Below are 13864 nucleotides of genomic sequence, written 5' to 3' on the forward strand. Positions count from 1 at the left end.
AACTTTGAATAAAAAATTCCATGTATAAAGCCGGACAGATGGTTTTGAAATCCCACTTTTATCATGTCTTATTCTGAAAACATCACATGAAATTGGAGGAAGGCAAACACAGGGGGCAAACATGTTTTAGGCCAACCCGTGCTTACTTCAGGAATGGAGTCGAAACATATAATCATTTTTGTTTCTTTTAGTCTTAGAGTTCCCAGATTCTTCACAAGGTTTTATGACTCCGAGTTTCCTACCTCTCTGAGTATATGGGGTAGGATAAGCTTCAAATAATATTTTCACCAGAACTGCTGCCTTGATATTGTAGCAGTGTATTTTTCTAGTACTCTAGAATTGACTTTGGTGGATTTCCCTGTGGAAGGTAATAAGTGTTAGAAATTATGCGGCACAAGAGCTAGGAGATCTGGGGAAGGGAAGAGAAGGAGAAGGATGACCACTAACTAAGAAGGGGCAGCATCGTGTGATAAAACAAGAGCCAGATATCTGGGTTACTGGCCCCACCTCCATCACTTAGGAGCATCCGACCTTGGCAAATCACTTCACATTTCTTTTTTTTCTTAAGATTTATTTATCTGTTTGAGAGAGAGAGAGAGAGCAGAGGGAGGGAGACTGAATGCTCAAGCATGCCCCCTGCCCCCTACTGCCCAGAGCACAGAGCCCACCATGGGGCTTCATAATACATTACAACCCTGAGATCATGATCTGATTATGACCTGAGCCAAAATCAAGAGGTGGCTGCTTAACTGACTGAGCCACCCAGGCACCCCTCTCATTTCTTCACATGTGTTCACAGTCACAAAGACTTCACATTTCTAAGTCTCAGTTCTTTGATCTGATCTGAAATGGTAATCATCAGCCTTTCCCTCCACAGGGTTGTTGCAAAGTTAAATAAAAACAGAACATTTTACAAGTAAGAGACTTATTATTCATAACTTCTTTTTTTTTTAAGATTTTATTTATTTATTCATGAGAATACACAGAGAGGAGAAAGAGAGAGGCAGAGACACAGGCAGAGGGAGAAGCAAGCTCCATGCAGGGAGCCTGATGTGGGACTCGATCCCAGGTCTCCAGGATCATGCCCTGGGCTGAAGGCGGCACTAAACCGCTGAGCCACCCAAGCTGCCCTTATTCATAACTTCTAACTCCATGTGAGAGGTACCTATGAAGATAGGTACCAAAAAAAAGTAGGTAGGCAAACACATTTGTAGGGTACTTAACTCTCTGACTCCAGAAGGGTGTTATAAAGGACCTGGGGAAAGCGAGAAGGAGAAGATGACTATTTTGTATCATTAACATACAAGACAGCATGAGCCACTATTAAAAATTGTGACCAAGAACCATATTTTATACCTATTTGTAGATTTTTAAAGATTTTATTTATCTATTTACTTATTTATTTATTTTAAAGATTTATTTATTTATGATAGACACAGAGAAAGAGAGAGAGGGAGAGAGAGAGGCAGAGACACAGGCAGAGGGAGAAGCAGGTTCCCTGTGAGGAGCCTGATGCAGGACTCGATCCCAGGACCCCAGGATCACAACCTGAGGCCAAAGGCAGATGCTTAACCACTGAGCCACCCAGTTGCCCCACTTTTTGTAGATTTTACAGGAAAAACAAAACACCTGTAACAAAGAATGGATTAACATTTGAAATAGATAATAGAGATAAGAACTATGATTCCCTTAACCATCACCTACTTATAATGACAGCTACCACTTAGTGACTAGTGCTTTGTACCAGGCAGTATGCTAGATGTTTACATCCTCATAGCAACTCTATCAGGTAGGCACTACTGATTCCATTTTATAGATAAATTTAAGCTGACAGTTTAAACTTGCTTGAAGTTTCAGAGACAGTAAGTGGTGGAGTTGGCATTCAAAGCCACAGTCTTCCCAGGCTCAGTATGACTCGGCAACTGTTTCCTTAACTTGCTCAGTCCTATTTCCCAATCTTCACAGGCCCAAATCATCCTTGCACTCCAGGTCCACTCAAATGCTGTCTCTTTAGTGAAGGCTTGTCCCAGGTCTCACTACAGCATCCCGCACTGCCCAGGAAGTCAATGATTTCCTCTGAATGTTCCAAAGAACATTCTTAGAATACTTCATACTTCCTATTTTCTATTACATATTCTTTGTTCCTATTTCATTTCCTCAATTGATTATACCCCTCTTGAATCTAAGTTCAAGGAGTATATTCCATGGATAGAACAAGATGGATGGCTAACTCATTCACTTACATAATTTCAGGTTCCCTGATGCCAAACTGGGACCGCAGGATGAGTAAGACAGTCCTTAGCTGCTCCAGAGCTTAGTGACTAAGACTTGGTGGGAGAAGTGACCCTATGCTACCACGGGACCATATATGTATCTCAGTATCTGCCACTGTGTCTGTTAAGACAGTGAACGAATGAGGTAGGGTGCGTCTTAAAGTGAGAGGGAAACATCTGGATAGGGCAGAAGCAAAGGCAGGCTATTCTGGGTAGTGGGAACTTGTCTGAGTAAAGAACTGAGGTCAGAAATGAGTGTGGCATGTGGCGGGGGTGGGGGTTGGGGTGTTAGTGGAGAAGGGGTGAGAAAGCAGTGGAGAGACAGTTGAGGCACTATCCCAGGACCTGAATGCTGGGGCCCCATCACACAGCCCGTTCACAACAATCACAGCGACTCAGTTTTAAAATTATCATCTTACTGGCAGGCATCAAGTAGCAGCTTGCGTGTACATTCTTCCCTGACCATAATTCAGCACTACCATCAGCTGTGCATGTGCATGTCAATTTAAATCTTGGACTTTGTAGTTAGTAGTAAAAGAAAAATGGGATATTTAAATGGCATGCTGGTGGCTTTTAACCAAACTACTCAAGAGTATAACTTTTTTTTTTCTAAGAGTGTAACTTCTGAATTGAAATTCTGCTTTCAAAAATTGTGTTGTTTGGCAGTTTCAATGGGGTTAGTGATCCTAGGATGAGAAAATGGGGACTTCCTCTGGAAAGAGCTCTCATAAAGCACTGAGGACTGACTTGTGCCCATGTAAGTGTGTTCAAGAGGAAAAAGGGTTAATTTTAGGATTAATCAGGTAGATGCTTTTGATATCACATCAGAATCCTGTAATGTGAAAGAAAAAAATTCATGCCATTAAAGAAACTTTAATCATGCTATCTGTTCTTTAAGAAACAACACAAAACAAACAAGCTGTTTTTGACTTTGAAGCTTACCATAAGGAGGAATTCAGTGACTGACTGCACTGATCCTCAGCCAGTTTGAAATCCTGGACACCAAAAGAACATACAGCAAATCTGCTTCCACAGGGACCAATCTGTGAATGGTAACAACCACACAGAAAATGGAAGTGTTTTCTTTTACAAAAGATGTAAGAGGCTCCCTCAGGAGTGTGAGTTTTTTTACCCTCTGCCCTAAGGAGCATAGTCTTGGGAGGTAACTCTTTAGTCCACAGTTACTCTCAGAAAGTCTCAGATTTCCTGAGAGGCTAAAAGTGCTTGTTCCAGCTTTGTATACATTTGTAACTTCAAGCCTAGCTTCCTGCAGTGGTTTGGACTTGGAATCATTATGCAGCACTCATTTTGTGGGGCTTTGCATTTATTTACCTGTAGCCCATTATTCATTAGAGCACCATAAGTCATACCTGCTACTCATTCTGTGTTAATGTGCTTGGCACAGCTGGCACAGAAGGGCACTACATAAATGTGTGTGTTTAGGGCTTAATGGGTTTACTACATCAGTGCCAGGAGACCTAGATTCTGGCGTTATTGCTATAGGTTCATGGGTCAACCATGCTTGGAAAGTCATTTATTTTCTCTGTACCTCAGAAGTGAGAGTTGCTGGAAACTGCAGTGTTTTAGGAGAGAAAAGGCAGGCAGGCAGGCTGCAATGTGGAAGCATTTCTATGTAAGCATTTTGGGTAAAATGTCTAAAGAGATCTCAGGAGAAAGGACTCAAACCTCTTAAAATTCCAGTAATTTGTTGCAGTTTTTTCATTATAGTATTTACATTTTTTTCTAATTTTGTATTTGTAGTATTGCATTAAATTTCTTGAGAAAGGGTCCCAAATTACATAAGCTCTAAGTACCACATTCTCTCCGTTCTTAACATGAATGTGCACTCTAGCCAAGGTGGTCTGTCCTCTGCCAATAAAGCTCCTGTGCCTTTTCTAAAGCTGTTCCTTCCATATGAGGGGATAGGTAAGGATGGAGGTAAGAGAGAAGGAAGAGTAGGAGCACATCCTAGACAGAGGAACAGTGAGTCAGGAAAGAACTTGGTCACATAACTAAGAGGAGGCCAGGACAGCGACCATCCATGAGAGGAGGAGAGAGCGGTATCAGAGGAGGCGGGGGGCAGGTAAACCATGGAAAAGAGTGTGAATTTTATTCTGGCCACTGAATCACTGGCAGTAATTAAGATATAGCTAAAATGTAAAAAGACCATCCTGGCTACTGTGGGGAATAAATAGTGGCGAGACAAGAGTGAGATGAGGGAGACACACCAGACTAGTGCAGCGTCGGTTAAGAGAAGTTGGTGCCCTGGCCTGGAGTGATCATAGTAGACATGGGGGGCAGTGATTGGATTTGACATGTCCACTTTGCAGGGAGAGATGACAGGGTTTGCTGATGAATCAGACTGGATATGGTAGGAGGGGAGAAGAGAAGGGCATCAAAGATCATGCCCTGTGTGAGCATTTGCTGACAGGAAGAAGATAGTGGAAGGACAGTTGCGGATATGTTCATGCTGGGGTGCCTGTGATACTCCTATGGGGAGGCATCAAGAAGATCTCGGACTCTGCAGAGTTGGCAAGAGAGATTTACCCTGAAAGTGCAACTTTGGGGGTCATAAGTATAGGGATGGTTTTCAAAGCTGAGGGAATGGATGAGATCACATGAGAAGTGGGTAGAGAGAGAAAAAGAGAGAGGACCTAAGATGAGGCCATGGGGAACTCCATATTTAATGATTAAGTAAAGGAGAAAGAACATGAAAAACAGAAAGAACTGCTGAAGGGAGGAAAACCAGGGTACAGTGGTATTAAGGAAGCCAAGAGAGATGTTTCAAGCAAGGCCAAATGCCCGATGTGGAGCAGGATAGGATAAAGACAGAAAAGTGACCTTTAGGTTTTGTAACCTAGAGTTCCATAGGCATCCACCTAGATAAAAGGAATTTCAGTCTACTGACAGAACTGGGAATCAGACTGAAGTGAGTTAATGAGGAACTGGAAAAATAGAACATAAAGAGACCTATAATCATTAAATCAGTAGTTAAAAATCTGTACTTTCCTCCCTCAACAAATAAAAAACAAACCAGGTTTTTGCTAAGTTCTATCAGACCTTAACTATATAGATCATTTTTTACTTTATATATACTATAAACTACTCCAGAAAATACAAAAGAAGGGAAAGATCTCTATTTTATAAGGCTATTAAAACCTTGCTACCAAAATCAGACAAGGATTACTATATGAGAAAGAAAAATTCAAGGCTAGCCTCATCTCGGTTCACAGAGGTAGATATTCTAAAACTTAGCAAACTGAATATAATAATATGGGAAAAATAATTAATACATCATGACCAAATAGAGTACATCCCAGGAAGATGGTCTAACATTAGAAAATGTATTAACACTTATTAACATATTAATATAATAAAGGAGAACAATTATTATCTCAATAGATTCAGAATAAGCACCTGATAAAATTCAAAATATACAAACTCAGTGCATGTGTATATATACACACAGAGGAATATTACTCAGCCACAAAAAGAATGAAATCTTGCCATTTGCAATGTGGATGGAACTAGAGGGTATAATGCTAAGTGAAATAAGTCAATCAGAGAAAGACAAATATCATATGATCTTACTCACATGTGGAATTGAAGAAACAAAACAAATGAACAAAAGAACAGACAGACAAACCAAGAAACACTCTTACTATAAAGAACAAACAAATGGTTACCAGAGGGAAGGTGTGTGAGGGGATGGGTGAAATAGGTGAAGGGGATTAAGAGTATACTTATCAGGATGAGGACTGAGTAATGTACAGAATTGTTGAGTCACTATATTGTACACCTGAAACTATATGTTAAACTGGAATTAAAATTAAAAACTTAACAACAAAAAAAGGAAAACCCAACCCCCTCCCTAATACATATATTCATGATTAAAAAATAACAGTGTGCTGGGAATAGAGAGGAATTTCCTTTTGCTAATAAAGAATATCTATCCAAACTTGCAATAAATATAATATTTAATGGTGAAAAGTCAGAAGCAGTCTCTTTAAAGTCAGGAACAAGACAAAGCTATTCACTATCGCTGCTCCTCTTCTACAATAAAATATGAAAAGAAAAAGTAATAAAAGTAAAAATAGAAATGAAGAAACAATGCCATCATTCACTAAAATAATGATTGTATACACAGAAAATCTAAGGGAATCTAAGATAAACTGTAATCAACATTAGCAAGGTTGCCGTATACATTCTCAAAATACAGGGTAGCCCCGGTGGCGCAGCGGTTTAGCACCGTCTGTAGCTCAAGGCGTGATCCTGGAGACCCTGGATTGAGTCTCACGTTAGGCTCCCTGCATGCAGCCTGCTTCTCCCTCTGCCTGTGTCTCTGCCTCTCTCTCTGTGTCTCTATGAATAAATAAATAAAATCTTAAAAAAAAAAAATTCTCAAAATACAAACATCAGTGGTATTCCTGTATCCTAGCCACAAAAAAGCTGGATGCTATAATAAAAAAATTTATAACAGTAACCAAAATGGTAAGCTACCCAGGACTAATTATCTAATAAAAGATGTTTAAAACATTTATGAAGAAATTTTTAAAATGTCACTGAGATATGTTTAAAAACAGAAGGAAAACATATAAAGAGATACCTAGGGGGCACCGGGTGGTTCAGTTGGTTGAGCTGCCTTTGGCTCAGGTCATGATTCCAGGGTCCTGGGATCTAGTCCCACATCCTGCTCCCTCCTCAGTGGAGAGCTTGCTTCTCGTCTCTGCCCCTCCCCCTGCTCATGCTTTCCTTTCTCTCAATAAAATAAAATAAAATAAAATAAAATAAAATAAAATAAAATAAAATCTTTACAAAAAAGAGATACCAAGTTCATAGTAACAAAGACTTGATATCATAAAACTGTCAAATCATACAAATACAATTCATAAGCCAAGGAAAGCCAAACAGTTTTGAAGAACTGTAAGTAGGAGCATCACTCCTAGTTATTAGGAAAATTGGGATATCTTCCTTTTCCCTTGCTATGAAGGCACATGATCTAGCAGTAGCACTCCTGGCTTCTCTCCATCCTCACTCTTTCTTTGAAGACAAGGGTCTTTTCTGATGGCTGAATTTAGAAGGAAAAATAAAACCTGGGTATTCTTGGCTTAGCCCGTTCTGGTTTCCTGCAGGAGCCCCTGACTGCTTTCCACAGTCAAGGGCCTGCCTCTGGGAGAAAAGCCTAGGGGTCTCTAGTTTACCATGAGACCATGAGGGAAGTTTTAGTTTGATTGACGTCTTTGCAAGCCCTTTTTATCACAGATCCCAAACCACATTTTCCAGGAGGCTTTATCAGTAATGCAACTGACATTTTGATTTCTATTGGTCTGTCTCTTATATCTCCTCTCTTAAATGGCTCCAAATTTAGGGGGAGAAGGGATGCTATTTATTTGGCATCCTAAAACCTCAACATGACTTGCAGAAATTACATCTTACAATAGTTAAAACTTTGGTGTTAGCCCATAGACAGACAAATAAAGGAGCAGAATTGGGAGCCTGGAAACAGATCCAGATATAGAGGTAAACTTAGTACCCGAAGAAGATGGCATTATCAAACAGTAGACAAAAACAGACCCTTCAATAAATAATGCTGGGACAATTTGCTGCCTGTACTGAGCAAGATTCATTTAGTGACTCCTCAGGTAGTACTGTGGGTTGCCTCTTTTTTAAAAAAATTAGGTTATTTATCATTTGTGTTACAAAACCTTCCATGAATTTTAGATCTTGTTTCCAACTAGATCACAAATCCCTTGAGGGTAGAGCTAGAATCTTATACTTCTTGTTAAGTATAAGAAGAGTGCCTATCACAGAACTTTACACACGCAGACAACACTAAGTAAACGTCTGCTGGCTCATTACTATTTCACCTTAAAACTCAAGGTCTATCCCTCATGCCTGAGGGCATTCAGGTCCATATCCAGTACTAAGCTCTTCTAATTATTTTTACTTTCTGAGTAGAATTCTTTAAACAATTGTGCATTTACTTAACAGGAGTCCTAGCTAAAATCAGACATCCAGAACTTGCATTTTGTGGATCGCAGAGGACAAAAATAAAAAATGTCAAAGTAAAGGTCGTCAAAGATGTTACTTTCTCATTATTCTCAAGGCCTATCCTTATGGCACAGAAGAAAATGAAACCAATCTTGTACCTTATTTCCCACAAAGTTTTTCTGTCTAACCTCTTATTTCATCCTCACCACAAAGAGGTGAGATGAGCAGGGCAGGGATTATAAATGAAGAAATTAAGTTTCAGAGAGGTTACACTTTAGCTTCACCTGGCAGGTTAGAGAAAGATGTGAGACGAGGAGCCAGTGTTCTTCAGAAGAAAATATGCTGCTCCCAGCTATTTAGCTCTTAAGGCCTGATTTCCATTTACATGATTTTGTAAGTTATTCCCCATCATCCAAGAATTCAAACTTGAAGAATTACTAAATGGCTAGAGCCAACAGCTTTCCACTGAATTAAGTCAGGTGAACAAATCTAATGTCTTCTTTGCAACAGACCTTCCCTTGCCCCCTCTCTTTTTCAAAGAGTCAGCCTACTCTGACAAAGCATTTTTAAGCAGCAATTTGCCCTCATGATACAATAGGCACTGACATCAAGTATGTGCCTCTTGGTCTCAGACTAGGTCCTGCCGACACAATGACTAGGTCGTTGTCTGCTTTCTTCCCTTAACTCCCATGGTCTCTGATCCTGATTTTATTTCTGTAGTTTATGTCCTTCACTTGTTCTTTGATGAGGTCCTAGTCGCTCCATGTCTCTCTTTTATGAATCACATTGGCTGTTCTCCAGTCTCTGCCTCAGCAATGCACTCAAGGATTCCTCGCCCAGCCAACCTCCCAGTGTGCAAACAATATCCACCCAACCTCTCAGTGTGAAAACAGTATCTGCTTGAGCCCACTCCCCTCCTAAGGGTGCTTCACCCCACTTGGCCAGGCCAGGGTGTAGACCCACACATGTACAATGGCTGCCTTTCCTTTTCTTCAGGTATCTTAATAAAGAAGGAAACAAAGAAAGCAGGTGAGGAGCAACGTGGAAGCCAGGAAAGTGTCTCTGGATGATTATCCACACTCCAGTTTCTGAGTGTCAGAGATAAAAGTACTCACCACCTGACCATTAGTCCATGTTCCATGAAGTTTTTCAGGTTAGGGAGGGTTTGCCTCAAGTCTGGAGTCCCTAGTCCATGTTGATATCTTAGCTGTGAAGATGGAAAAATAAAATTAAAAGAAATTCTGGCAGATACTAGGCAACATTTCCCAAACATGATCCATCCATTCATTATTTTTTCTTCTTTTGAACTGTAAAAGAGGAAATGAAAATGTATGAACCTAATATCATTGACTACACTTTTGAGATGATATTTAAAGGTAGCCTCTTAGCCTCTTGGGTGGCTCAGTTGGTTAAGGAGTTAAGTGTCTGCCTTTGGCTCAAGTCATGATCCCAAGGTCCCCCTGCTTGTGTATGCACATACGCGCTCTCTCTAATAAATAAATAAAATCTTAAAAAAACCCCTAAAGGTAGCCTCTTTGTCTCCTGCTCCTTTGTCTCCTGAAGCTGGAAAAAAAAGAATGGCCAACTATGGAATTAGCATATTTCAAAGAGTCCTTAGGGTTTGCTAACATCAACTCCAGGGACATATACCATAAAACCAGTATTTTGTTTTATTTTTAAAAAAGATTTTAGTTATTTATTTGAGAACATGATTATGAGGGGGAGGGAGGAGCAGAAGAAGAGAGAGAAGCAACTACCAGCTGAGCAGGGAGCCCAATACAGAGCTTGATCCCACAATCCCGGGATCATGACCTGAGCCGAAGGCAGATGCTTAACTGACTGAGCCACCCAGGCACCCCTCAGTATTTTGCTTTAGATACTGAACGTCTGGCATGATGTATTCTGGGCACATCTAGCCCATCTTTCACTGACCCTTCCCCTTTGTATAACCAAGGGTAAGCATCATGTTGTGTTCACCTCTAATCCCCAAGAGAGTCTGACAGTGCTAGCACTCAATTTTTAGTGTTTATTAAACAAATAAATAGCAAGCCACTTTTGAGGACGCTGTGCTCTGTTTTTCTCTTGGATTCCTAACTTTCCTTTTTGTTTACAACCAGTACACAGAGCTATAGAGCCCATTTGAAAACACTATGGGGGGGATCCCTGGGTGGCTCAGTGGTTTAGCACCTGCCTTCGGCCCAGGGCCTGATCCTGGAGTCCTGGGATCGAGTCTCACATCAGGCTCCTTCCCTGGAGTGTGCTTCTCCCTCTGCCTGTGCCTCTGGCTCTCTCTCTCTCTCTCTGTGCCTCTTATGAATAAATAAATAAAATCTTAAAAAAAAAAAAAAAGAAAACACTATGGTCTGTGGATGGACCTGGTCTTAGTTTTAATTATTTCTGCTAGAGCTGATTTTCTAACATTAGGTCCTTCTAGTGTACCTTGGATAACTCACTAAATGGTTTTCATCTGTCTGCTCCACACCTTCTCTCACTCTGTCTCTGAATACCACTTGCTTCCTTAACTAGTTATGACAGAGATCTGAGGTAAATATATGTGCATATTCAAATACATGCTTTCTCTCACACACATAGAACATCAAAAACACAGTAAATATACAGTAGAAATTTTCAAATGACATAATATAAATGAAAAAAATACTCTAAACTGTGTACTGGTGTACAACCATGAAGGATAATAACTCTGAACTTTTACTTTTCCAGCACCTAACTTTAAAAGTGGCTATGTCAAACTTCTAAATATTTTCCTCTCTTAAAAAATAAAACCACTATGAACAAAAAATACCAAAGTTTTCTTCTGCTTGTATCTAGTACTTAACTCATTTTTTTTTTTTTTTTGGTTTTGTTTTTACTTAGTGTGAGTGACACTTAACAAAGAGAAGAGTTTACTCTTACTACTTTGAACTTTTAAAGGAAAACTCCCAAGCCTAATCAGATCTCTTGAATGGTCTGAATATACACATAAAGTAAGGAAGTAAGAAACATAGAATGTTAAAGCTGAAATGTATTTTGAGTATTATTTAAGCCAATCCTTTCCTTTTGCAGGTGGGGAAACTGAAGCCCAGAAAGGGGAAATAAATTCTCCAGGGCCCCATGTTTCAATAGCAAAGACATTATTAGCTAAAGCCTTATTCTCACAACCATGCTATTCCACCATCTACCCCAAAATCTGAGAGGAAAATTGGTTGAAATGCTTGAGAAGACAAAGGGAAAATATTCTTTTCCTTTTCCAAAGCTAGCCTGGTGACCTAAATCACCTCCTGAGATTTGCTGACCTTGAATTATAAGATCTACTCCATATTAAATGACATCATTTCTTACACTAATATAAAAGCATTTTTTCCATACATTGATAAAAGTAAAGTGGCTGATATCCCAATGTGACATTCCTGAATTCATTGTTTCAATAAAAAAGTCAAATTGTTTACACATGGCATGGAAATTTCACCTGTGATTCATACTGAAAAATATTAAATATCAAAAAACCCCCGAACCCATACTGAAATAACACTAAGCTATGTGTCCCTGAGCCAGTACACAGCCAATTGCCTGCCCCAAGCTCCACAATGGAAGGTGGGTGTTGAATTCTTTTCAGAGACCACAATGAAAATTTTTCTTCAAGTCTGATTTCAACCAAAAAAGGAAACTGTGGGAATGTCAAGCCTCTACCCAGGTCTTAACTCTTCATTTGCTATATAGCATTATCATTTTTATCACAGAATCATACGATATTTTAACTTAAAGAGATCCTGCAGATCATCTTTCCAACATCTTTCCTTTCATAAATGAAGAAACGAAGGCTCAGTAAGGCAAGTGTCCTGCCCAATGTCACAGAGTTGATGAGGAACAAAGCCAAGCCTAGAATTTTAAAAAAAATTTTATTTACTTTTTAAAATCCAAGTATAATTAACATATATATATGCTGTATGATAAATATTGTATCAATATAATTAATACTGAGTCAATATTCATGATGTATAATGATTCAACAATTCTATGCATTACGCAGTGCTCATCGTAAGTATGCTCTTAATCTCCATCACTTATTTTAACCCCTCCTCCCTCCCTTCTGGTAACCACCAGTTTGTTTTCTGTATCTCAGAATCTGTTTTATTTTTATTTTTCAAAGATTATTTATTTATTTATTCATGACAGACACAGAGGGAGAAAGAGGCACAGACACAGGCAGAGGGAGCAGCAGGCTCCATGCAGGGAGCCCGACATGGGACTCAATCCCGGGTCTCCAGGATCACGCCCTGGGCTTAACGTGGTGCTAAACCACCGAGCCACCCAAGTTGCCCTCAGACTGTTTTATGGTCTCTTTTTTCCTTGTTCATCTGTTTTGCTTCTTAAATTCCACATATGAACGAAATCATATAATAACTATCTTTCTGACTTATTATACATTGAATTATGGCCTCTAGGTCTATCCATGTTGCTGCAAATGGCAAGATATTCCATTGCATATATGTATATATGTGTGTGTGTGTATATATATATATATATAATATCTTCTTTATCCATTCATCTATGTATGGACACTTGAGTTGCTTTCATATCTTGGCTATTTTAAATAATGCTTCAATAAACAAATAAACATACAGGTACACATATCTTTTCAAGTTACTATTTTTGTTTTCTTTTTTTTAATCTTTTTTTTTAATTTTTTATTTATTTATGATAGTCACACACAGAGAGAGAGAGAGGCAGAGACACAGGCAGAGGGAGAAGCAGGCTCCATGCACTGGGAGCCCGACGTGGGATTCGATCCCGGGTCTCCAGAATCGCGCCCTGGGTCAAAGGCAGGCGCCAAACCGCTGCGCCACTCAGGGATCCCCTATTTTTGTTTTCTTTAGGTAAATACCCAGTAGTGGAATTACTGGATCACATGGTATTTTTATTTTTAATTTTTGGAGGAACTTCCATACTGTTTTCCACAGTGGTTGTACTAGTTTGCGTTCCCACCAACAGTGTATGAGGGTTCCTTCTTCTCCATATCCCTGCCAACATCTGTTGTTTCTGGTGGTTTTGATTTTACAAGGCTAGAATTTCTTAAAAACAACTCCGAATTCTTTCTACCATGTCATCCTTTTAATTTTCAATACATGAAACAAAAAAAATTACATATAATACATATATATTACATTTTAAAAATAAATTACTTGTACTGTCTAATAAGTCTAAACTGCTATAAGGCTTATAATGAAAAAGCAAATTCTTTGCTCTTCAGTAGCAACTACTTTTAGCTGTTTCTTCTTTACCTTCATATTTCTAAGTAATATGATTGTATTAATTTTCCTATTCTTTCATATTCTTTCTGCTTTAGATATCATCTACTGTCTTCCTATTATGAAAAGTAAAAATTCAGCTCATTTATATTACTCTCCTCTTACACAAACATTTTATACCCTCACCCATACATCATCTATGGACTTTTTATTAAAGAATATGAGGATTTAACTACTCTCCCAGATAAGTTCTCCTTATCCTCAAGATATTCAGTACCACATTTTTGTTAGATCAATATTTAGGGCTTATTGTACCTGCAGAAATATTGTTCACTGCCTAGCCATGTAATATAC

At 39.1% G+C, this 13864-nt stretch overlaps 1 protein-coding gene across 6 annotated transcripts in view; it reads right to left on the reverse strand.

Moving 5' to 3' along the window:
* Positions 1 to 13864, reverse strand: part of UVRAG (UV radiation resistance associated) — a 313277-nt gene that overhangs the window by 16257 nt on the left and 283156 nt on the right. For 3 of the 6 annotated variants that reach the window (XR_005375642.1, XM_038568580.1, XM_038568581.1), the window contains exon 14: positions 9380 to 9471. The exons of 1 other annotated variant lie outside the window; for it this stretch is intronic. Coding sequence is in view for 3 of the 5 variants with exons in the window: in XM_038568580.1 (XP_038424508.1) it covers positions 9380 to 9471 (92 nt within the window). In the remaining 2 variants the exon portion in view is untranslated. Of the gene's footprint in view, positions 1 to 9379; positions 9472 to 11023; positions 12141 to 13864 lie in introns of those variants that run through there. 2 more of the 6 variants (XR_005375643.1, XM_038568583.1) reach the window with 2 other exon arrangements.

This window comes from Canis lupus, chromosome 21 (genome assembly GCF_011100685.1).
Source record: "Canis lupus familiaris isolate Mischka breed German Shepherd chromosome 21, alternate assembly UU_Cfam_GSD_1.0, whole genome shotgun sequence".
Classification (NCBI taxonomy): Eukaryota; Metazoa; Chordata; class Mammalia; order Carnivora; family Canidae; genus Canis; species Canis lupus.